Here is a 26394-nt window from a genome sequence, read left to right as displayed (position 1 = left end):
CGCTGGAAGAAAAAGTCACTTTCAAAGTCTTTGGAGTGTGGCCATTCATACGATGGAAGTGTTTTTATTTAACCCTGAAGTGAAGTGAAGAGTGTGCAGGGTCACATCTGTCAATAAAAGAAGCAACTCAGTTGATAAAGGTTTACTTTTAAGTACTGGGTTTGTGACTCAATGACAGCGTGGACTATCAGAAAGACTTCACTATCGCCCAAAAAGTTGTTGTCCTAAGAGTTTCTTCCAACCTGAAATTCACACTGAAAAGTAGATGTCAACACAGCCAGTTGTAATTGCTGTAAATTACACAAATCTTATTTCGTTTACACTGATTTATTCTTTCATTATCCTAGCCTAATAACATATGAGTCATGGCTCAACTTGATCAAATTTTGAAGCCATACTAAATCCCATATAGGTCATAATACATCAGGTGAAAAATGCAGCTTCCTATGGAGACCAGGCTTTTCTATCATCATCATGAGATTTAGAAAATGATCATTTCTGTGAGATAAGCGTATGATGGACGACTAAAGATAAAGTTCAACAGGTCTAGGTTTTGTTTCTTTTTCCAGATTCTTGTTGATCAGGATGTTCTGTGGTGAATATTCACTTTTTAATTACACATGACACAGCTAGCTGTGCTTTGAGACAGAGAGGCTCTGTGACATCTGTCCCAAGCACCGGCCTGATTCTGTCCAGATTATACCTCCAAATCAGCAGCAACTGAAATAATTACACACAGTTCCACAAACACACATGTGCACAGCGCCCTGGCAATGCTTAGTTCGTCTGTGACCTCCTGGACCCTTTGTCCCTTCTCGTTTTTGGTTGTCTCTCTGTCTGTCTGTGACTGCCTCGCTATAATACACATGCACGCACAGTGACGCTCGTGCACACACTCACACAGCAGTGTGAAAGTGTTGCATAATTTTTGCAGCAGTAGCGCAGAGCCTAAGCTCTCATGACTCATCGGTACAGATCAGGACAACTGAAAGCATTGTGCGTCGCTCTCTGGATGTAAAATGTCCAACCATGTTGACCACTCTGGAGTGTTTCCTGTTCCTAGAAAGGCAGCCGAGGCAGATAGTTCTTACTCAGCTTTTTGTTGTATCCTGTAAACAAACTGTATCTATATTTGATTGCAATCAATCAAGCAATTCTGTGACCCCAACCAGGTGCAGTGCATCTGCTGAGACCCACCCATACATTTGCTAAGCGCTAAAAGTACTCGTTGCAGGTGGGAAAAGAGACTTTTTGCAGGGACACACAGACACACACTCCCACACAGCCGAGCAAAGTACATCTGTTTTTGTTCCACTCAGCTCCATCACCACATCTTGCTATGTTTGTGTGTGCGCCTCACATGAACGTTGGAGCAACGTTTGTGTTCATGTGTCTCCATGGTGTTGCTTCATACACATGAATGGGCCACAAACTCCATGTGTGGCTATTGATTATTTATGCTCCTCCGATGGTCCCATCTCTAAGTGCAGATATGACAGTTTTTAATTAAACACATTTATCTGCCCCCCTCTCACCATGCAGCAGCCTGACACAAATGTATTCCATTTGCCACGGGTAATGGAGCTGAGTGAAAATGAGACTGGCCCCAGGTAACAGGGGGAGCCTCGGAGCACATACATAAATACATGCAGACGTATAGATGAGCAGAGGCATTGATGAGCACGCACCACCTCGCCTTCTTTTTTTTTTCTGTCTGCGAAAGCCCAGCTGTGGGTCCTTCAGTGCTGGATGTTTGTTTACATTTCCTGCTCTGTTGGTGATAGGAAATTATTTTGTAGGCAATGAAGAGATGCACAAACTTGCTTTGTAAAAGATAAATGATTATGAAGATGAACTGGCTCTCTATACTGCAGATTCATTCACTGGCCAATAGGAATTCATCGCTCTAAAGCTCTTGATTCCCTCTCCCCGCAAAGTACAAAATATGTTCTGTTTTCTGTCTATTCCAATTTAATCCCATGGTAAAAATACGAGTGCATTTTTGCAAACTATGCAAACGGTGTGCTTGAACAATCCAGTCAATATCTGTGATGCAAAGTCAAAGATCATCTTCATCTCAATAATAAAGTAACTGACGTGTAGTCGGGCTCTAATTATTACCCTCTCTGAAAAAAATGTGAAAGAGCCCAAGGTACTTTTTATCATTTATGTAAGACGGCCTCAGTAGTTTTTGTTCATGAAGAGCACGGTTTTATTTTTAATTACATTCCAGAAAGATTCTGCATTAAAAAAGTCAATCATATCTCTTTTTTAAACGATGATGAGTGCAAAGGGAGCAGATGATTTAGTCTGAATCGATGGCAGGCCTCTGAATGGAATCACTTTAAAATCCTATTCTAGCTAGAAGACTGTTTGATATCAACACACAAGAATGTTTGGTGATGACCTTTGGGATTTAAAGTATAACCTAAACTTTTCCCCACACTGACATTGTACTTGTTGCGCTCAGAAAAAGCCTTACCTTGTGCTGCGTCTGTTATTTTATGTTTACAATATTAGGGGCGTAAAGCAGAGAGAGTAAATGAGCTTGAGTAAACATCAACAAAAAGAGTGATTTTACAGTTCTTTGAATGGCTGCATAGTTCACTTCTGTCAGAGGAAAGTGGCTCTTACAGCGTTTTCTATATCACCAGTATCCTACTTTATAATCTGAAGTTGTGGCTCGTGCAGCAAGGGATCTGTATGGTAACATATTTATTTCATGATGTACGGGCTCCAGTCAATGTGGACAGAATTTTAATATAGTGAAACAGAATACTTTTGAATCGCCTTTAACATTTAGGCCATAAAATGCATGTAAAAAAAACGACAGGCTTATGATCCTTACTACAAAACTGAAGTAGTCAGAAGCTTTGTAGACATATTTGAAGAACAAGTTATACGAATATGTGTCAGAGTAGAAATAGACGAGAGTAGACTACATGTATGTACAGAATCTTACTCAACCATATCATTACACATGTACACATAATGTGTAATGATATGGTTGAGTGGTTAGGAGTTCTAATACTGATAAATGATGCCTGTATCCTCGTCTCTTTGCCACCTAGAGCCCATGCACATAATTACTGTACATCCACTGCAGCTCCGGCCGTGGCTCAGTTGTTCTGGCGCTCGTGAGTTATAACCAGTGCAAATCACAGGCTTGTTTTTTATTTATTTTTTTCATTCCTGGCTCATCTGCATAATACGCTCTGACACTCGCAATCACGAAGGCCCTATTTGCATAGACTCCTGTTTGAACTTCCCCGTTGACATGGCGGCAGTGTTTGTTATCGGCCGGTGTTTTGACAGCCAGCGGAAGCCGCGCCGTCAAGGCTGGTGTTCATGAGTACACAAGACAACAGCAGAGCTAATGGGCGCCATGTTTACAGACTTCAGATAGTCTCTCATTAGAGCCAAATATCTTTGTATTAGATAAGACTGAAAGAGGTGTGGAGGGCAAATCATGGAGGCCTTGAGCAGACAAGTTTCAATTTTTTTTTTTCCTGTTATCTGTCAGCAGACTTGTTGGACAAAAACAAAACTCTGCCCACATCAAAGAAACATCAAAGAAACAAATGCCCTGTAATCCAAAGTTATTTCATTTGAGATTCACTATATGAGGTTATATTACTTAGTGTCTTACATTTGTTTTTAAAGGAATATGTGAAAGTGCTACAGAAGTTCCACTATGTATGTGCAGGATTAAAAAGTCCCTCTACAGCATCTCCCTTCATCCGTAGCCATTGGTTTATGGAGCAGACCGTTGCGAAGTAGCTTCATAAATCTTCATACAATATTGATGTGTCAATCTAGTCATTGGGTTTACTGTCAGCCCATCCAGGTGCTGTAAAGATTAGTGGGTCTGTTCACAGTCTGCTGTGAGAGGATGCCCTTGAGTGAGCAAGCAGGAGGACATCCAAACACCCTCAGGATGTCAAAAAATCCCCAAGCACATCTTGATCTACGCTCACTAAAGACATTTATTCTCTGCCTAAATGGTTTTTTCTTTTACTTTCCTTTTTTTTTGTTTTACAATGGCAAACACTTTTTTTTAAACCTGAGTGTGCATTGCATTACTGCAAAAGTCCTGAAATAACCTAGACTTTCAGATTTATTCACTGTTTGCTCTTTTCTTTGTTCCCTCTCCACAGATCTCCACATTACGCCTGCCCAGAGGTCATCAGGGTAAGTCATTTATCACTGATTCATAATATTGTTTTTGTTCCACCATCCTCTTTTTTTATTTTTTATAGTCCTTCATCTTATTTAAACCAACCCTAACACGCTAAGAAACACTCATTCTTTTCCTCAGGGGGAGAAGTATGACGGGAGGAAAGCAGACGTCTGGAGCTGTGGGGTCATTCTGTTTGCCCTGTTGGTGGTGAGTGTCCGCTTCTTCTTCACTAAGTGACGGTGATTGGACTGACGAACAGTTTCAAAATTGTCCAGAGACATATTGTGTAACACAATTAAATCACAAAGTTTTTTTCCCCTTTATAGCCAGCAGTCTAAGCTGTGTCTAGTCTGTGTGTAACAGACTTAATGGATCAAAAAAAGGAAAGCTGTGCTCTGACTTTTCACTCAGATTTGACCCAAGTGCAATGAGAGGAGCCTCTAACATGAACTCAGGTTCAATTCTAACAGTTTTCTTTCAAAAAAAGAAGAGAAAGATATTCTTATGCAATCAAAGATCAGGGAGTATAAGCACCTCTTTATTCCTCATCCTGAATCCAGACAACACTGTTTCCATAATCAGCTCAATTCTCCTGCTACATTATGTCTGTGCTTCCCCAGCCATGCAGCCCTGAAGCTTTTGTTTCATCAACAGCTGTACTGTAGTTCCTACACACTCCTGCTCCATGAATAATTCATACAGCTAAACTGAAAGAAGAGAGGCCTAAAATAAATACCAACACTGACAGGGCGCCTTTTGGCCACAGGCCCTGTGTGTTGGTCTTTGTTTTTTGTCTCTCACTCTGTCTTTTTCCGACTCGTGTGTTTGTGTTTGTGTTTGTGTTTGTGTGTGTGTGTGTGTGTGTGTGTGTGTGTGTGTGTGTGTGTGTGTGTGTGTGTGTGTGTGTGTGTGTGTGTGTGTGTGTGTGTGTGTGTGTGTGTGTGTGTGTGTGTGTGTGTGTGTGTGTGTTAAGGACAGTCTCCCTTCTACTTTTGTGTTGCATTAACCCTGATCTTGTTTACCATCGTCTCCACTGTGACCGCACTTTTCCAGCTCAAAGCAAAAGTTTCTCGTCATCGCTGTTTGACTGCAGATGTGTTCTGTCTTTCTCCGGCTCTGTCCTGCTGTCTGGCTGCGAGATAACCATTTGTCTGATAGTGGGAGACACGCAAAACTCCCCAGCAGTTAGGCTGCGCTCAGATCATCAGTTACACAAGCCAAGCCCCCCCCCTCTTTTTTCCTCCCTCTACCTCTCTTCATTTCTCTGCCTTTCTTTCTCTTTCTCTCTCTTTCTCTCTCTTTCTCTCTCTTTCATTCTCTTTCTCGCTCTTTCTCTCTCTTTCTCTCTCTTTCGTTCTCTTTCTTTCTCTTTCTCTCTCTTTCTCTCTCTTTCTCTCTCTTTCTCTCTCTTTCTTTCTCTTTCTCTCTCTTTCTTTCTCTTTCTCTCGCTTTCGTTCTCTTTCTCTCTCTTTCCTCTCCCCCTCCGCCTTGTCTTTTGGAGGAGGCTGTCATTCATCACACAGCCACATCTGTGAGTTGTCAGGCAGCGCTGATAAATGACTCTGATGAGAGAATGCTAAATGAACGAGGTAAATGAGAAAGCTGGGTAATTATTAGAAAAGCCCTGTTTTCAGCTTACTGCTGTTGATAATTTATTTTCGCAGCGTGGCTGAGGGCAGAACGCTCCTAATTGGAGATTTGAACATGTTGAGAAAGCGAGCCTGTTTTCTGTAAGTCGGGCAGGATTAAGACTTAAAATGTGGTTTTGTTTCTTGTGGAAAGCTTTGTGAGTCATTCATATGCCTTTTTTTTTCCCTTCTCTGCCCTCGATCTGGTAGAGGCTTATTTTTGGTTTGCCTCTGTCAAAACAAGTTCAAACTGTTTCTTCTCTATTAAATTTTTCACTCCTACATCTACATCTTAACCATTTCTAGTTTCTCTGCTTTCCCTCCTTCGTCTCCCTAGGGTGCGCTACCGTTTGATGACGACAACCTGAGGAATCTGCTAGAGAAAGTGAAGTTGGGGGTGTTTCACATGCCACACTTCATACCACCAGACTGTCAAAATCTTCTCCGTGGTATGATTGAAGTGGACGCCTCTAAAAGACTAACGGTAATTTCACACGAAGACACTGAGTTTTTATACTTCTGTGTTCGTTTGGTTTCAGGTCTTCATTGTTTGAGCTCAGAACCTGCAGTTCCAAGTGAGGGGAATCTCTTTTTGTTTGGTCAAGGCTCACTCCTGTTCTGATATGACGGGGGCCAAAGTGAACACCGACATACCAAAAGGATTATTTTTCAACTTTGGTGTTGGAGTTCTTGACCTGGCTAAGTGGGAGCAAAACCCTGGAGTTAGGTCAAAAATGTCGCTGAAAGTATTTCCAAAATGGCAGAGGCTTATACAGCAGTAAAAGGGACATGCCTACCATGTGTTATTAACATCCATGGTTTTAGAAGGCTAATTCCACTCACCTAGTGGATGTGGGTATAATCATTTAATATTTCCCTCTGCAGTACATGTAGTCATTCTCCCGCAGTATGCATGATACGTTTCTATAGAATAGAATAGAATAGAATAGAATAGCTTTATTTGTCATTTATCAACGAAATTCTGTCAGTGCAAAGAAACCTTTATAAAGTGCTAGAAATAAAATACAAATACAAGATTCTAAAAACACATCACACTTTCCATAATATACTACATGAAGGTGATACTCTCCACAAATAATAAGTCCTCATTGACTCAATTAGATATGAAATATATATCTGCAGTAAAAGTTTCATAGATAATCCACCACTAGTTGTGTTTACTAATGATGCTGCAGAAGCACCAGAAGCACATTCAGGTGCAATTTGAGACCGAATTAATGCAAGAGTAAAAACCCAGACAAATCGATTTGGGAGAAAAGTTATTATTTTTGCAGCAATCTTGGAAAAGTTAATGCTCCGAAGAGAGAACAAGATGGCAGAGATACACATTCGAACTCAAGTGGCCAATATCAACTTGCCGCCGCCAAGCCAACCATTGTCTCTTTTTTTTTCTCTTATCTTTTTCTTTTCTCTTCTTTGTGCTCCCAAGTGTTTGTCTCGCCTCATCCACCATTCTGTCTGAGCTCTTTCCTCAAGTACAGGATGTGAATTCGGGGAGAGGGCCTGCTGCTTGTGTACTCTCCCTCTACAATGTTTAGTGTACTCAACAGAAAGGCAGTCCCTTTCAACACAGCAGCTTATCACCTTGGCATGGTGGTCGAGGAGAACAAAGGAGTGTGTGGAGGGCAGAGAGGCAGATTGAGAGGCAGAGAGCGATGGACGAAGAGAAAGAAAATAAAGTGTCCAGAGATCTCAGCAGACTCCAGCAAGACATGTTGCGGTCCTTTGTTCCTGTCTTGCATTTTATGTCCTGACAACACACAGAATGCTCACAGGTTATTGTATCTGCACAAGTAAAATAAAAAAAACTCACTGTTCACACCCCTCTCAGGGCTCTCCAGGTATCTTTGTGAATCAGTGCAGTAAACAAAACTGTTTTCATGCGCTTCCCTGTAAGCAAATGTGGTTGAACCACCCTTAAGTGGGTGTTGTTTCCCAATGCCTTCGCTATCTTTCAGAAAATGTGACGTACACAAAAATAGAAAAAATGTCTTGAAGACACAAATGAAGGAGAGCTCATTTTCAGGAGAGTTGACAACCTCACGGTGCAGCCCTTCAGAAGAGCACCAGTGCTGAAACCTGAACTTGAAAGACCTCACCTGTTTGGTATGCTGTATGAATACTGTAGGATTTTATTTTCTGTTCTCTCTCTCTGCCCAAAGAGTACGGGTCACCCTGAGATCCACCTAGATATGTCCAGCAGCCTCTGGCGCTGTCCTCGACAAAAAGGGTTACACACAGAGCGAGCTGCTGGGACAGAATGTGCCACCTCCCCCCACCCCTGAAGTGCACGAGGGCTCCACACAGAGCTCTGGGGATGTGTTGTAACCTGGCAGAATGTCAAATAGCCCTGTTGGAGGGAGTGTTGTTGGGGTTTAGTGTTGACCGCCCAGTCAGAGACAAGACAGCTACACCCAAGGTCGGATTGATATCATATCATTGAGAGTATTTTTGTTTATTAACTGATGGTGAAATCAGACTAAAACATGGGGGCTGTGTTTCAGTATGTCTATTTCAGCTTCTGTTAATTAGGTTTACACACACAAAGCCAAGGCCCCTCAGAGTCTGAGTCGGAGGGCTTAACAGGCTTAGCCCAATAAAAGACTTCCTCTTTATTTCCCGCCTGTGTAGTCTGGTCCTCCAGAGGGTGACTTGGTGAACCACCTCAAGACAGTCGTCTCATCATCACTATTCAAGTGAACACAGACACCCAGGAAAGATCTGTCTCCAGTGATTAGCAGGTCATCACACACACAGATTATTCACTAAATACACAAGATTCAGATGGAGAGAGAGGCTGCTCGTGTGAGAAATGTGAGAAATTACACTGTAGGTACCCTGACAGACATGTTTGAACCTCTTGTTTCATTCTCATGACCTTCTCATTATCACTTAAAAAACTTCATGAATTTGTAGAGACCAGGGGGTCTTCTTGGGTCAGTAGAGCTACAGATTAGACTCAAAATGACTCCTTATCGACACACCGCACGTAGTTCAGACATTATTCACAGGTCATTGCAGAAGTACTCGGTGAAAGCAGAAAGAAATATAAAGTCATCCAGTCCAAACTTGTAGTTTGAGAACTGTATTTTTGGAAGGTAGCTCTTGACTGACCATGATCTGCCATTGTTGCGTCTCTATGTTAACTTTAACTTACCATTGTTACCAACAAAAACAAAAGTATTTAAAGAAACAGTACACAGAAACGCGTGCGAGTGTTCACTCAGGAATTCTGCATACAAACAGTACAGTTGTGTTAAAAAGCAAAACAGTGTAATTGTTTTAGTTGTCAGAGTTAGATTTTTTCACTTTGATTTCATTAAACCTACAAACATAAAAAGAAAGTCACTGTTCTCTATAAAAGCATTTCTTTCTCGTCTATTTGTTCTTCATAAGCCAGTTAAATTAACTTATCTTTGATCAAATACTTACAGTTGAAACCTGACAGTAGTTTTAATATTTTGCAAGGGCCAACTACTTAAAGTGTAGTAGGACTGTAAGTGTTAATTTCTGCTTTAGTTTCAACATCAAATTTGTCATTTCACTAAAGAGGATACTGTGATAAACTTAATGCTAGCTGTCACGCTAGTTTAACTAGCTGAAGTGCAATCCCTGTTTTTTTTTATTCTTTAAATTATGTTTTTTTTAAACAAATTGACACTTCTCTTAGGTTTTATATTTGTATTTGCTTCAACAAATGTCGACAATATAAGGTCTCAATTTAATATGTGCCAAGTACTGTTTGTAGTTATTACATTTTTGCTTTTTGTGCAGAAAGGTTCCCCATTGCATGATTGCTGCCCTATTAAAAACTCTTACTGTATGAGTTTGACATGTATGCGCACACAGCCATGCCTATGTATGTGTATGTAAACAAGTTGCACAAAAGTGAATAAATGCCAAAAAGACCATGTTAAAAACGTACTCATGCACACACCTAAGCAGCGCAGCAGTACAGCAGCCTTCCCCTCAGCCTGAGTGAAAGCAGCTGGAATTGGTACTGTCACATTTAGAGACTGATTGATGTGATATTGCATTTCAAACCACATCACTTTCAAGCCCGTGTGTGATATCAGTCGCTTGCCTCCAGGCCTTCAATAAAAGCTGGAGAGAGTAGGTCACCCACTGGCCTGTATCTGACAGGCAGGGTGTCTCTGTCGATACTATGACCTCTGTGGAGGCAGACGAGATTCACCTAGAGTCAGCGACCACAGTCTGTGCAGCTTCATGTGACTGAACCAGAATCACAGCGGGGATTCCTTTGAGGAACGTGAAACGTTGAGACATTGATGTGGACTCATGTCCTAGAACTATAGCTCTGAATAAGTGATAATAATTAGAGCTGGTGTGTGTATCTCAGGAGGAAATTAAAAAGTCCCAGCAGTGACATCGATCGTGTTTTCCTCTGTGGCCAGCTGAAACACAGCTGAAGTCATTCAAACAGACATCTTCCTTTGTTGCCCTTCTGCTCACTTTATCCCACTCTTTCCCTTTTTTCTTTGCACCATGTTGACAGTGTTGGTGACAAACTGGCCATATTAAAAAGGGAGAAGACAAGAGTATATTGAGACAGCAAGCGTGTGTTTGTTTCTGTGAGTAAGAGAGATGGGAAGAGAAGGAGAATGGGAGATTCCCCTCAGACCAGAGGGCTTGGCAGGGTCAGCAGTGTGTGTGAGGGAGATAATATTCTCTGTTTATGGCTCCATGGTTTCACCTCTCGCTTGCACTCTTGCTGCACCTCTCTCTGTCTTTTTCTCAATACTTCTTTTTCCCATTGGCTGTATTAATATTTGAAGCACCATTATTTACTTCAGGCGTTCAGTCTGGATGAATTATCCTGTTGTGTTTCCATAGAGCCTGTAAGCTCAAGGCTAACTGAAATGCAGCAGACGTTTCTATACAAAAGGAAATAACTGAACGTTCTTAGTATTAACCTTTTGCCTGGATTATTATCATACTGTTATTATCTTCCAGATGAAATATGATTTAAATGCATCAAGTTGTTTGTGTACTGATCTTTGTTTTTTTTCTGTCATGTCTTTTACAGTTAGAACAGATCCAAAAGCACACATGGTACATGTAAGTACTTCTCTCTTTACTTTATTTTCTCCTCCCCTCTCCTCTCCTCTCCGTGCTTATTCCACAGGGGATGTAGGCCTGAGGGAAGCTACCTTATGATAAATGGCTTTGAGTTTCAGCACTGTACACAAGTATATTCGCGCGGGGCATGACACCACTCTCGGGGATGTGGGGGTAAATTAGTAGTGCATGAAAGAGGATGTGTAGCATACAGTCAGCTGGTCAGGGAGCAGAGGGAAGGAAACAAGCAGGAAGGTGGGGTAGGCGTGAACCCACCCAACCTCAGTTTATCCATCGCTAAACTTTCATTACAGAGCAGCTTAATCTTTTGGGAAAAATCCTACATTATGCCAGTTCATTTCTAATAGTCTTTTTGGATTATTTACACTCGTTTGTTTTTGGTACGGCTCAAACCCTCTCTCTTCTAATCAGATTATCACCACTTACAAGTTGAAGTTGACCTGCTACAAAAAAGGGATTTAAAGATTTTATTGCAAGACTTTCAAATCTTCTTTCACTGAGAGCAAAAGATGAATCATGAGAGGAGATTGTGACTCCCAGACGGGGCTGAGTTATGGTGTCTGTCTTGTGCACAAATGTTCATGCAAACAGACAGCGAGACTGATAAAAGAAACAAGCGGAGACATGAGAGAAGACTAATGCAGAGCAAGTTTTGTCAGTGAGGAAGTTGCCCCGGCCAAGTGTCTGTCTGAATGAGTGAACATATGAATAAATGAATGAGGTTCTGTTTCCCAGAAGCAGCTCGTCAGAGGCAGGTGAGAAGGAAATGTATGCAGACATGTATCCATTTCATACAAACTGCATTTTTTTCCATTAATATACGGTATTCCGGTTTTAGTTTTGTGGGTACATGTACACGACAGTGTAAAAGCAGGAGCTGAGCAGAGCTGTGGTGCTGAAGGGACAGCGCCAAACATGCACTCAGCTCCCAGCTTTGTGTGTACACCAGGATCAAACTAATGTGTTAACTAAACATATATTAGCATACAAATAATATTATGTTTTGTATTTAAACTTTAAAATCCTTGTTTGCTGGTTTTGGAGCCTTTATTTTTAAACTGTATAAACCTTCAATAGTTTTTAAAGGATGGACTGTTAAATTGGAAACTCTATAGTTTAAAGTGGGTGACTTCATAGAAGTGGAAGGTATGATTTTTGCATTTTTTTCCATAGCCCAATCACCAATTTTTATTTGCTTACAGTAAGAGGCAACCACTGGGCATCCAGTCCACATGTTCATAGCTTATAGAACAGGGGAGTTTATTTTAATATCTGCCTTTGGGGCTAAAGCTTCACTGGGTTTACCAGAAGAACAAAACAACATGAATGGAAAAAAGTGGAGGTGGTTACTTGTATAAATATTGACACATTGTTAGAGACTGAGGATGAATTTGCTCTCTGAAACAGACATTTGGAATTTTCCACAAATCCTCCTGAATGTGGTGTCAGTGGAGATAATCCTCTGATTTTTTTTAATCCAAAAGAATAAAGTTATACTTGTGTACTCCCGAGATACAGCAAAACAAAAGCCAGAAAGAAAAAACACGGGACATAACTAGGAGAGTGTCTGGGAGGAAGTGGGGACTAATGAAGAAAGTGTGGTAAACAAGCCAGGAGGAGAGAGAGAGAGAGAGAGAGAGAGAGAGAGAGAGAGAGAGAGATCTTACAAAATGACTCAGAATGAGTCAAAATGACTAAAGTTGGGGGAAATTCGTGACTATGAAAGTTTGAAAAGGGGTTCATAATGAGGTTAACTTCTTACCTCAGATGACAAAGGGCCACACAAAGCTGAACATGTAACATAATGCAGTACATGCTCTCTTAACTTGTAATCTGCAGTGTGAGAACTGCTCTATAAGTTATTTAAAGGTGGTCATTTCTTTGTAATGCAAACATATTTAATCAAGTTGAAACCAAAATGTGCTGACAGTGTCCTCCTTTGCTTTCCCAGAGGGGGGAAGAATGAACCAGAGCCAGAGCAGCCCGTGCCCAGGAAGGTGGCCATACGCAGCCTGCCCTCTGCAGACGACATCGACCCAGACGTACTGGACAGCATGCACTCACTGGGCTGCTTCAGGGACAAAAACAAACTACTGAAGGACCTGCTCTCAGATGAGTGAGTAAATGGAGGGGCAACAAGAAAGGGAGGAAAGAGGTGGTATGAAGAAGAGAAAAAAAAGGAAAAAGAGCATATGGTTTAAGTAGGGGGAAAAATTAGAGCTGGACAAAAAAGGTGAAAAAGTGTATGTTTGTTTGTGTGTGTGTGGGGGGGTTGGGGGGGGGGGCAGCTGGAGACAGTGAAAAGAGTTCGGGCTCGGCCTTGGAATTTCTCCTGCTCTTATGAAATCCTGTGAGGCTGTCACTTTCGATGTCAGCAGCTATGGATCACTTAGCTGTTATCACACAGCGCTTACACCGCTTGCCACTGGATACAATCCTGCAAAAACTGATCATAGCTTGCTCTGGAACAAGCTCCTGGGTCACACGGTTTTATTCTGCTACTCATGGTTAAGTCTCAGTAACATATGGCTCCTGTTTCTTTACACTGCATTCTGCTAAAACATTAGTTTTTTCTGAATGTCAGTATTCGGATGTGGAGTTTTTTCCTTTTTAAAGCTTTTTCTGCTTATCTTTCCCATCTCCCTTCCCTCTATTTTACATTTACCCAGCTTCTTTAATTTAACACTAAGCGAGCATTACTCTATCACTTCCCCCTCTCCTACTCTCCTCATTTTGCTACCATTCTCCTGGGAGCATCCCATAATAGTTCCGGACTGGAGGAAAATCTGCTGTCTGTATCTCCCTTCCCCTGGTTCATTTTAGCTGAAGTTGCTGGTCCTTGTCTCTTTGCCTCCTACTGCTTTCCAATCTGTCTTTATTATATAGGGCCAATCCCCGGGCTTCATGCATAGAGAGTGCTGGCCCAGAGACAGAAGATATCAGGCTTCCAGATTTACAGTAGAAACAAAAGGACAAACTCATCATTTTGATACTTTGTGTTCATTTTGATACTTTTCATAAACTTTCTAGAAGGCTGCGTATGGTGAGAGGTCATATCCTTAAGACTATATGCAGATTATTATCAGACAGCTTAATGAGCCGTAGAGCTAAAGTTTGGTTTTAATGATGAAGCCTGTTGAGGAGCTGTTTCGCAATGAGCCCAAAAAAAGATTAAAGTACATTAATCATTGTGAGGATTTTAGCATTTTAATAGTTTTGAGCTCTTGCAGGCAAATGCTAGTGCCCACATGTATGAGTTTATTATTCTACACACATGTAAGTGGTTGAAGTTATCGTATTAAACCATTGGATCTCTATGCCAGACACTTACGTTTTTTTTCTTTTTTGTACGGTCTCCTTCTTTGCAGTGACAACCAAGAAAAGATGATCTACTTCCTGTTACTCGACCGTAAGGAAAGGTACCCGAGTCAGGAGGACCAGAACCTGCCCCCACGCAATGAAGTCGGTGAGGGTCACACTGATAAGTACGGTAGGGTATACAGAGCCTCATTATAGAAAACAAATAATCTGAGTTTTTGGGAGTGAAGTTGTAATATTAGGAGAGCAAAGATGTAATAGTTGGAGAATACAGACGGATTATTACAAGAACAAAGAAATATTTCTAGAAAAAGTCGTAGTTTTAGCTAGTATGTTATTTTGAACAGGAATATCAGATGACCAGCCATGTGTGGTAAATGATCTTGTGGAGTTACAAATAACTGAATACTTGTTCTTTTGGCAGATCAGCACTACATTGTCATATCGGGAATTCTAAATTGAGCTAGAAACTGAGTCTACTCCAAAGAAAGACAGTTTTATTGGCAGCCCCTTGTATTACATTTTTATCATCATGTCAACTTTATTCTGTCTTGAAATCTAAGATTTAGTTTTCTTCAACGTGCCTCTGATTCAGGTGCATAGATGAAAAAAAAATCTGCCACATTATGGCAAATAGAATATCTGAAGAATAAAACTAAGAGAAGGTCTTATTTTAAACCCTTCTGCTGTGTTTTCATCCCTTAGCAGAAACTGGATGAGCTCAAGTAGTGGTGGATTGCACTCTAATAGAAAAAGGCTACTGTTTATTTAATAAAGTAGCAGAAATAAAACAGTGTCAATAGGCCAAAACAACAACACCAATCTGCCAGCCTTGACTGCTGCGGTTAAGATATTAGCTCATCAGAAAAAGGTATTCTCCCATCCTTACACCACAACCCGGCACAGATTTCCACCTTCAGAAATCTGAGCAGGATCAGAGCTGCTCTACTTAGACTTCTGCCAGAGTTATTTTCTGACAAGAGCACTGCAATAGGAGGAATTTTATCGTGCAAGAATGTGTGAGAGCGATACCAACACTTTGATGAATAGACTCCCTCTTCAGTGAGTGTGATACAGTCAATACAGTGGCCATTAGTTCAAGGTCTGAGAGAGGAAACCATTACTTATTCACCATTGAATACAATGTCAATGCGATCAGCGGGTACTTAACATTGTTCAAGCACTCACACATGTGCACACCATGCATAATACTGCTCAATGTGTAGAAATATAGGAATTTATAAGCAGAGATGTCAGGTCAGGTACAATGGGTTGATTTTAAAGTCAAAGAATCTCACGCAGATCCTCCAAGGAAGCGGGTGGACTCTCCCATGTTGAACCGTCACGGCAAGAGGAGACCAGAGAGGAAGTCCATGGAGGTCCTCAGTGTGACGGACGGAGGCTCGCCAGTACCAGCAAGGAGGGCAATCGACATGACACAGCATGGACAAAGGTATGCATGGAGGAGGAAAGAAAATGTTTGGAAAAATCGAAAACGTTGTCATATGATCAAAATAGAGAAAAAAAGATCCTGCAACCCAGAGGTGTAGGAGCAGGTCTGACAGCGAGTTCCCGTTCTAATGCAAAAAAGGCTTCACTGCATGCACAAACAGAGACTGATGCTCTGCTCGCTTTGTCTTCTGTCTTACTGTAGTAAATCAGTGTACAGTAAAAGCCTGGATATTCCAGATGCCGGTACAAAACGCAGCAAAGAAGAAAGGTATTCTTTTGCCACTCTCTCCTCACCCTCTCACCCCCTCTTGCTTTGTGTCTCACTAGGGGACGTTCATAGGAGAAAGATGCAGCTGTGCTTTATTTTGAAGGGACACTTTGTTTAGATGTAAAAGACACATACAGCATGAAGCCATTCAAAAATAGAACTAAATGAGCCGTCATTTTGTCAAAACTAGGGATGCAGCGAATGAGACCGATGAGGTCAAATGTCGATTTGGATGTTAAAAAGCTGATAGTTGATGTTTTTCATAAATGAATTCTTGTTGCTTATTTTTTAATTGCCCCATCAGGACCAAAGACTACCATTAGTCAACATTTTAAAAACACAAGTTAACATTGTAGAAGTCTCTTAGGCCTTCATTACACAATATTTGTGTCAGTTTTATTTATTTTTTATAAAACAACCATTAATTAAACTGTTTTTCTAATACAAAAGATTCTTCTTTTTTTATAACTGCTCTAAAGCCTCTTTAGCCTGCTTTACAACCACTGTAAGAAGTATTGTTAGCACTTATACAACCCAGAAAAACTTTCTTTTTGTCCACACAAATAATTGAATATTAGCAATAAAGCAATAATCTTTGGCTCACAGGAAATCCAATGATTGATGCATTCTCTACTTCTCTTTTGAGGCTGTGACCTGGAATAATGTTTACATGGATGATTGGTCATGTGACCATATGTATTTAACACACCTGTGTTTGCCCTGTGATTACGCTGGCTGAACCTGAGGTAGCTACAGGGCGAATTGGTGTTGTTCGCTCACAATAAAGTTACATAAAGTCATTTTCAGTCAGCCACTGATTAATGATTTATTTTTCATTCTATGTTTCTGCAACCGAGCTGCACCTGAAAATGTAGGTAGGCTTTGACAGGGTACCCTGTTGGACTTTAATATTACCATGAAATTGAATGCATAAATAGTTGCTTAAAAATAAATTAATACATTTAAAGATTGAACTGGGTGATCATTCAGCTCTTGTGCTTTTTAGTTAAAATTATGTTTGTTTTTTTAGGTAAAGCCTTTAATGAATTTAATTTAAAAAAACGGAGGAAGACCGCTCATTTGAAATTCAGAGCCTTAAAAATCTACAACCCCCCGTTTTCCGGTGTTAGCTCAATTATCTAGGCACTTTATACTCTGATTGCATTGATAATCAGTTCTCCCAAACTGTGTCCCACTTTCTCCAGATGCAGAACAGTTTCTCTATTTCTCCATTTTTCAAAATGTTCAAGTCAAGCCAGAACAACACCCCCACAAGGCACACTGGTTTTAAATCTAAGTCCTCATCTTATTTCAACAACCAATATATCATCACACTGCACGTTCCCGCTCACAGGCACTGACATTTGTGACAGCGGGGAAGATTGAATCTGAGGGGGGTGACGACCTGATCTGCCTAATGATCGGCACATTGGTGGAGTTCTGGAAAAAGCTTTCAGAGACGGGGAACATAAATGCTTTAGGAGGAAGCACATATATTATATAGATCAAAAGAATATAGAGCTATAAAGTTGAGTATTCACTCAAATGTCAGATGCATTTATAACCCCTCACTGTAGAGCTTTGCCAACAACAAAATATCAAGAATTTATTTCCCTCTTCATTTCACTGGAGGACACCACTTGAGGAGTTGAAATCCATTTCGAGGGCTCCCACCTCCAAACACTTCTGCTTAATTCTCTCCTTCCTCTGGTGCCTCTGAATTTATTTCAGTTTTTCAGATTCATCTTTCCTGTTTCATCGCCTCCTTCATCCCCTCAGGCGATCCACGTCTTATCCCTTCTTTATTTAAAGGGTGCGTTAGCTTAGAAGCCGTCTCCTTCTGCCCTTCCCTCTGACTCATCTCTTTTAGTCAAGCGCAGAATCCCAAAATAGGCCAGTTTGCAATGACTTTATCGAGCATTAATAATACTTTTACAAACAGCAGCGTCAACAGCAGTTCATAAATCACACACAGCTGAACGGCCTTTGTCGTAAAGGGCAATGAAACAAGTGCTCTAACCCTTTATTTGAAACAGGACCTTTGTGTTAAGGCGTATACATCTCAATAAAAAGATACATCTACATGTAAAATAGGTTTCTGGATCCTACATCAGTAGCTGCATTCATTAAAAAGAGCTCTGCTGCATCTTCCTTCCATGCTATTTTCTATCAGTGTGTTTCTTCTTTACCCCTCCACCCAAATCTCTCTCTCTCTGCCCCCTTTATATCTCCTCTTTCTCTCTCTTTCTTTCTCCTGTGGTCCCTCGTGTGCAGCTGACCTTCAGTCCCAAACGCCCCCCTCTGTTTATATGGAATTGCTATGCTAATGTGGAAATGCTGCTAGTTTTTCTCTGTCTGGCTTCCTATCAGGTGTGGTGGGTTGGAGGTGGGGGGGAGTCCAATATATAGCAACCCCCTCCGCCTCCAAATCAAATCATCAGATCTCCTTCTTTCTATATGTCCCCCCCCCCCCCCCAAAAAAAACTGCAAAATCACAGCTCTGCAACAGTGAATGGAAAAAGACGGGGGGACCAAGTCCATGTGAATGTGTATTTATTTTAAAAACGTTTCTAGCTTTTTATCCAATACTTGTGTGTGCTATGTTTGATCAGGGCGTGCTTGTTTGTGTGTGGGTATTTAGAAGATGATGCCGGGGAAGCGCACACATAGCAGAATGACGTCCAAAGATTTGACGGACTTTCTCTGAACCTAACCTTATCTTTCCCCGACAGCAAACTTTTGTCGACAGCCCCGAAATTTTGTAGAACTTCAGATCAGAGGGTGTCAGACAGAGCACTGACTTTGAAACATGTGTTTTGACAGGATACTTTTCTACTAGCCCAAATGGTGAAAGATAGGCGAAAAGGGTTTTTTATCTGAAATAACGCAACAAAAAAAATGCCTGAATCCTCAATACTTACCAAGCATTCGACTTCTCATGTCATCATGCAGGAAGTTGCAATCTGATCAACTGCCCAGGCTGCATTTTCACGCATGTGAAGTGTGATTTGCCTGCATCTGTGAAGTATGATTAAATAGATTGGCGATAAATGCTTTAGTATAGCCATGTTGCAGAGGAATCCACAGGGGGCCTTTTTCATATGCATATGCTCATTTCATTCTTCATACACCCCAAAGTCTCTTAAAAAGACATTTAAAGCTGAACTCAAAGCACAAGAAATCCCACTGATTTAATTTTAAATCTTAACAACATGCCAGGAGAAATGAAGGGAGGTTAATGATATGTAAATGAAATATGGAAAAGTACTGCAGTGTGAAGAAGAGAATATCAATTGATTTTTTTTTTCCTTCACTGATCTGCTCTAGTTGCTTCATGCAGCTTGAATGTGTTGGGTTAGCAGGAGCAGTCTTAATAAGTCGGGCTCTCATGCTAATTATTGACTCTAATTTATTTAAGAGGCTGAAATGAGCACAAATAAAGCACCTTTAACACCGATCTCCACAGCACAAACTGCAGGGGTCTAACTACATTGAGGAACTTGCAGAGCTGAGCTGTGAATATTAATGCACCGAGTCCTCGGGGAGTTGTCAGGGTGCAGGAAAGGAAATGAATTTAAAGAGTGTGTTGATTTTTATGAATATCTATTCATTGGAGGAGAACTCTATTGGCTGGACAAAGTCAATTTAAAGGAGGGGTGGCTGAGAGAGAGAAAGGAACTCTTCTCCATTTTCCCCTAAATTGCACCAGCAGAGCAGCAGCATTGTGTTTTGGCTGAGACTGTGTTATTCGCTCGCAGTTTGACTTCTGGCACCATCCATTTCATTTTGCTTCACTTTCTTTTTATTTCAGTCCATGCCCTCATCACAGAACCTCTTGTACTTGTCCCGTCCCCCACAGCCAAACATTAGACCCCCACGGGTGCTTTGGATGGGTCTCAGCCTCCTCTGGTGGTCACACGCTGAGGACATGGGCCCCGATCCAAAATAGGCTTGTAGGAAATGTTAGCTGGAGGACTAATGGATAATAGACAGAGGAAAAAGGGTGGCCACACGCATACTACACCCCCCCCCCCCCCCACACACACACACACACACACACGGCTAGGTAAAGTGAAAGTTCACCCAAATTGCACCACATTTTTAAAATACTAAAACAATACAGGCAAAAGCTTTTTAAACGTTTATATATACTTTTGTTTTCTGGGTGGATATTTGGGTCACAGTTGTTAAAAAGCAAACAAGGGGAAGGTAGCATAAGGATAAACTGCATCCTTCTCTTCTGGAACATGTACTGCTTGATTTGCATCAAATAGAGCAGTCCATATTGTTGTCAAGGTTTACCTTTCATATTGTATACTGCTATTCTTTTTACACTATTTATCTAATTGTACTTTATTATCAAGGTCAAAATAAAAAGAGGTTATTCAATGTATAGATGTGGATTGGGCAGCGCAATATCCACTTCTGAAGAAATACTTAAAAAGGACAGGAAAGACTTTAGAATATTTAAGGAAATACTCACAGTAAGTACAACAACTTCAAAAATGCATTTAAATTTGGTACTTAATTTAATGTTCCTGTCAACACTTTCACCACTGGTATTTAGAGTTTTGAAAAAAATGTAACATTATTTAAGCAAGAGGAATAAGTGTTTCCACAAACAATTTATAAATAATAATTTATAATATTATAATACTTAAAAATGCATTCAAATGATAAACTAACCGCTAGAAAAAAAACTATGACAATCTATAGATGATCCTTATTTATGTCTTAATTATTGTTAAATGCTAAAAGCTCCACAAATGAAATTTCACTTACCATTGTGTTTTTTATTTATTTTTAATAATTCATTTGAAGCGGAGACAGATATTCTTGCAGAACTTTAGCACATTTATATAAATAAAACCCAAACTTACTGTGTGACCAGATACTAGTAGATAACCTGCTGTTTGTAATTTAGTCGAACTGACCCTTTAAAGCAAGCACAAACACGCTGAATATCAGAGGGTTTAGCTGACTTTGACATCTCCTTTCTTACTGATTATATATCAGTATATAAGTTATAGGTGAATAATGATTGCATTCGATGTGTGTGCTGCTCACTGTGAATACTACATTAATCAACAATAATTTATAGTCTCTCCAAAGCTATGTCGGACTCTTGACAGCCCATTACTGTACAACACAACCATCTGTAACATTAGCTTTGTAGACCTGCGTGCCCAACACTAACAGATGCAGAGTGCTACTAACAATATGCTCATAATGGCCCAAGGATGCTGCGTTTGGACCATGTTTAGATGGAGTGCAATTGACTGTGGGCATGTCTCTGTGGACGGCAGTGTCTTAATTTAAATGTTAGCAGCAGTCTGGTCAGCTGCTCTCTGAAACAAAAAGCCAACGTGGTCTCAGCTTCGCCTACTCATGTGTGCATGAGTGTGTGCAATAAATACACTCACAGAAGAGGCAGTGAGAGAGTTACAGAAATAGCTTGAGTGTGGGTGTTTCTACATTTCTCTCTCTCTCTCTATCTCTCTCTCTCTCTCTTGTGGTGGCTGTAAGTGTTGCTTCTATTATGTTTCATCTGTGTCCCTAAGGAGAACCCAAATAAGTTCTTCTACCTCTGAGATTGATACAAATGGAAGTTAACCCATAAACCCAGGCTCCTTCTTTTGACAGCATCATTTTTATGGCTATTAACCATTAGCTGTAACCGTCTACACAGTTTTGTGTCCACGTATGGATGCCTGTGTGGTCCAGTGGGACTGCTCAAGCTTCAGGAATGAACATCAATCTCAATAACTCCATCCTTCATTCTCCCTCATTCATCACTCTTTAACTCCCTCTTTCTCTCATCACATGAGAACTTTCTCTACAACCTAGCAGGTCAGGGAAAAAAACCTAGTACTTTTAGTATTTAACTAGTCATCGTTTAAAAGGAGACAAAAGATCTGCTGGTAACAAGTCACAAATGCATTAAAATTGCAGAGATAGAGAGGAAAGGAGAAAGCGAGAGGGGGGGGGGGGGTTGGTATTGTTAGATTGAATGACAAAAAGGAGCAGTGTTGTGACAGTGAGCAGCTGGTGTTTCCGTTGTTGACAGGCCCTGTTTTGGTGTGCCCGTGTGTGTGTGTATGTGTGCGTGTGCGCTTGATGGAGACAGATTGTCCTGTGATTGTTCATTTCGGAGCGGGGCGCCGCTCATAGGGGTTATTGACGGCATCTGCAGGGGAAAAAAGAAAAAAAAAAAACATGACAAATGGCACTCAACCAAATGTCCCACTTCATTTGCCCGAGAGAGATTTCCAGCTGATCTGGTGCAAATGCCTTGAAGTCAACACGTTTGGTTTGTTAGCGAGCTATGGAAGGGGAGGGAAGCTAATTTAAAAGCTCATCTGTGGAAGGCAGCCTATAGATTTTGCAGGGAAGTTGCTGTCAAATCAACATATTTGAAACTGAAGTTTGAGCCTAATTGGTTTGAGACTGATTGCGGGGAGTCAATGCTAGTAATGCCTGTCGACAAGTCAGCTCTGTAACAGTGTGGGTAAGCTTTAACCCACTTTGTGTTTTTAGTGTTTTGTTTGCAAAGGGCTCGGTAGCAACTGCTGTGCTTAGTACGACGGTAACATATGCTGTAGTGCCTTCTAACTGCGTGCAACATGTAACCTCCATGCCCTCAACTCCACCTGTGTTTACTGGAACATGTAACAGCTACACATGCTGATCCCACAAATTATCTCTGTCCCTGTGTGTGTGTTCTTGCTTGTCTGTGCCACAGGTCGCGGTCTATTAGCGGAGCCTCCTCCGGCCTCTCCACCAGCCCCCTCAGCAGCCCACGGGTAAGTCAAGACCCACACACACACACACACACACACACACACACACACATTCAACACACAGTGTTTGACTCAGTTCTCAGGTATGTAGTTGTCTGCCTGCAGGGATAACAACCATCTGACTACAGATGATCCCATCCTCTTCACTGATTATGTCTGCTAGATATAATACAGTTACTACAGCTACGTTGTGCGGGTTCTGACCTTTAACAAAGCACTCAATTAAAGCAATATCTCTGTAGCTCTCTGTCAGCACATGAAATATTGTTCCAATATTCCGCTTTTTTATTCCAGGGATATTGTATATTTTTCCAATCTTAAAATATGAATCCATCTGCATTTGAGTTTCCGCTTGAGATCCAGTATGGTTAACAATTCATTTCCTGTGTTAGATCAGACTACATGCATCATCACTGTTGGATCTCCAAGTAAAACATACTAATGCACACACACAGGAGGAAATGACAGCACAGCAAACATCCTCCTACCCTAAAGCCTCCTCTGTCTCTCTTCGTCTTTTCTGCTTATTATACCTCTCTCTCGCTCTGTTTTCTGTGGCCTGAGTTCTTTGGAAATCCAGCTCAGCGAATGCTTCAGCAAATCCCACATTTCTTGCTCAGAGCTGGGGAGCTTGTAGTCAAACTTTTTCCAGCTGACTAACCTGAGAAGGCTCAAGATTAGTCCGGATCCTAAGACAAGCTCCTCACAGGCGCACGGGTTCTTCCAGGCTGATCTGAAAGGGAAAATGATTTCCCCAGACCTACCCAAAGCTGGGATTGTGCTCTCAGCGAGAGGCTCCATGTGGGGTTATTTTCTTAGATTTCTGTCTTATAAAGGGGAGGCGTTTGAGGGGAAATGGCGCACCACTGGAGGCGGCAATTTCACCAGTACCAAATGAAACAGATCAATACACCTATATGGAAACTGCAATCTTGACTGCAGAGATACCCAGGTGGCATCCCTCCTGTCATTGAAACAGCCCAAATTGTCCTCACAGCTGGCTAAATGTCTCTCTTAACTGTCTGTGTCTATTTTCTCTGCTTGCAAAGGCCTGCATGTTTTATTCTTTTGTTTTGCCATTTTTTTAATGTGTGCATCGCTTGCTGTCTTGTTGTTACCGTTTTACTTTTGTTTTCTTTTGCATGACTCACTGAATGGTCTAACTGCATGTTTCTTTTCTTTTCTGTCCTTCTTTTTTTTTCTTTTTGCAATGCCCCCAATCTCTCCTGCGTATGTACACCACACCTGCCTCTCTATTCTTTGTCTGCCTCCACTTCTGGCTGTGTGCTTGTTTGATCTGCTGCACTTCTTCCTGCTTTTTCTACGTGTTTGTGTACCTGCATTGGTCCCCATGTGTTTTTCTTTGTTTTCCTCTCCTCCTCCACCTGCTCTGGGCTCCTCGTGTTTTTCTACGTGTTCTCGTACCGTGTCCTCTACCTCCAGCCTGTCAGAAAGTTCTGTGTGCCGCCTCAGTCCCCAGACTTGTTACAGTCCCCTAACACGAGCCCCTGCCCGTCCCCTGAGCCAATCCCCATCCGCACAGGCCCCCGTATCTCCACCCCTAACTCTCTCACTCCAAACAGCGAGCCCTTGCCGGCAGCACTCAACAAAACGCAGACGCTCCCTGCCAAGCCCAAAGTTGCCCCAAAGCCTCTACAAGCCACACGATCCAACCCGCTCCCTGAAACATCCCCAGATGCAGCATCTGCAGCCAAATCAGAAACCTTCAATCCCTGCCAGCCCCCATCGCAGCTACCCTCTGCTTCCAGGCCCCCCACACCTACCTCTCCTTCCTCCCCATCCTCCCCATTCTCCCCGTCCTCCATTTCTAGCTCTCCAATCCCAAACAGCCCCCAGGTACGGCGCTCCCAATTTGCTGCCAACCCCCAGCTCTCAGTGCCCTTCAGCCCCGTGGTGCCGCTGTCGCCCATCCGGCTGCATCATTTTCACCCTGTGGCGCCGTTGCCTTCTTCTCTCACTGACCACCCACCCAAATCTATCCCCCTCATACAGGTCACCCCTCATCCCTCCCCTCGAGGCAGCCCCCTCCCCACCCCAAAGGGCACTCCGGTGCACACTCCCAAGGACAGTCCCTCTGGGACCCCCACCCCGACGCCGCCCCCCAGCCCGTCCATCGGAGGCTTGCCTTGGAGGACGCGCCTCAACTCCATCAAGAACAGCTTCCTGGGCTCTCCTCGCTTCCACCGCAGGAAACTCCAAGGTACAATTATCACATCATATCCTTCCTCGGTGTGGATGATCTTTTAATCTTTGTTTTCTTTCTCTGAACCTGACCTTTGACTTTTGCTTCCTAAGTTCCCACACAAGAGGAGATGTCCAGCCTCACACCAGAGTCTTCCCCAGAGTGAGTACATGCTGAACTTTTTGAAGCCTCCACTCTTGCCATAACTATGCATAACTTGTCAGCCCCTCAGTCACTGGCTCAAACTCACTCCTCCTTAATAACTTGATGTTTTGGAAAGTATTACATCCATGAATGTTTGATTTTTTTGCCTGCCGAGTTCCCTGTAATGACCTCAGGACTGGTCCGTAGCAGTCGGCAGTGGGTTTGTTATGAGGGAGGGAAGGTAGCCCGTGTGATGTTGCAGAGCTCCCAGGGGCCTGATAACTGAAGGTTGGCCTAGATATGCCTGTTTGGTTGGCTGGCTGTCTGTCTGGCTCTGCCATCTCCATCTGGCTGCGAAGAACATTCTGGCTGGAAGGAGTTGGAGAACTGTCTGGAAAAGACCTTCTCTCAGGCACACACTCACACACAGCAGCTGTAACGAGCTTCTTACTGCTAAACAATGGGCAGCTAATGTCTCTGCAGATGTTGTAAGATTATTTAAGTCTGCACATCAAAATGTATCTATATTTAAGGGGGGAAGTCTTTCAAGTCCATCTACATTTTTAAGAGTCTCATGAATTATTAATACACAATAAAAACAGGAGTCCATATGGCTTATTAGTGGGCTCAGGTACACCTGAGCTGAGGCCAGTAGAGAATTCCCCCACCTCTGCCCCTCTTGGACTTATAGTTCTGTTCACAGATAGGCTCAATTATTTCCCTCCCTCTCTTTCCATCCATCTAACTTTCTCTCTCTCAAAAAAACACACGCGCACACACACACACACACAGACATTCATGCATTTGCACATACCCAGTTGCACATGAGGTGAAATGTCTGGCAACTTTTCTCCCTCCCCTGCACAGTTTTAGCTCATTCCCATCAAGGTATCCGTTTGCTCCGCTCCATTTTTCCCAGAGAGAGAGAGAGAGAGAGAGAAAAAAAGAGAGAACTCAACTGCTTTCCATTTTCAGGGTGGACAGATTAGTGGATAGAGGAAAATGATGGATAGAAGCAGTTTGGTAAAACTAAGAGGAAAAATGGAGGAAGACAAACCGGCTTCTATAAAGCAGTAAATGTATGAAACAAATCTTCTGCTATATTCCCACAGACTTGCCAAAAAATCCTGGTTTGGTAACTTCATCAACCTGGAAAAAGAGGAGCAGATCTTCATCGTCATCAGAGACAAGCCTCTCAGCTCCATCAAGGCTGACGTTGTTCAAGCCTTCCTCTCGGTAATGGCTCACTGTCTTGTATAACTTCTACCTTTTCCCTGCCT

At 41.9% G+C, this 26394-nt stretch overlaps 2 protein-coding genes across 5 annotated transcripts in view; one reads left to right on the top strand and one right to left on the bottom strand.

Moving 5' to 3' along the window:
- The window catches only part of ldha (lactate dehydrogenase A4), a 210655-nt gene that overhangs the window by 158961 nt on the left and 25300 nt on the right, over positions 1-26394 (bottom strand). The gene's annotated exons all lie outside the window — the stretch shown is intronic.
- LOC132973209 (serine/threonine-protein kinase BRSK2) overlaps positions 1-26394 on the top strand; it is a 173882-nt gene that overhangs the window by 137753 nt on the left and 9735 nt on the right. For 2 of the 4 annotated variants that reach the window (XM_061036544.1, XM_061036542.1), the window contains exons 6-16: positions 4158-4191; positions 4319-4387; positions 6146-6292; positions 10877-10908; positions 12881-13045; positions 14298-14419; positions 15550-15700; positions 22710-22770; positions 24781-24988; positions 25084-25132; positions 26227-26350. In XM_061036544.1, the coding sequence (XP_060892527.1) occupies positions 4158-4191; positions 4319-4387; positions 6146-6292; positions 10877-10908; positions 12881-13045; positions 14298-14419; positions 15550-15700; positions 22710-22770; positions 24781-24988; positions 25084-25132; positions 26227-26350 (1162 nt within the window). Of the gene's footprint in view, positions 1-4157; positions 4192-4318; positions 4388-6145; positions 6293-10876; positions 10909-12880; positions 13046-14297; positions 14420-15549; positions 15701-22709; positions 22771-24210; positions 24989-25083; positions 25133-26226; positions 26351-26394 lie in introns of all 4 variants that reach the window. The other 2 variants (XM_061036541.1, XM_061036543.1) reach the window with 2 other exon arrangements.

This window comes from Labrus mixtus, chromosome 4 (assembly GCF_963584025.1).
Source record: "Labrus mixtus chromosome 4, fLabMix1.1, whole genome shotgun sequence".
Lineage (NCBI taxonomy): Eukaryota > Metazoa > Chordata > Actinopteri > Labriformes > Labridae > Labrus > Labrus mixtus.
The sequence above is the reverse complement of the archived record's forward strand: the minus strand, read 5'-3'. Positions and strand labels throughout refer to the sequence as shown.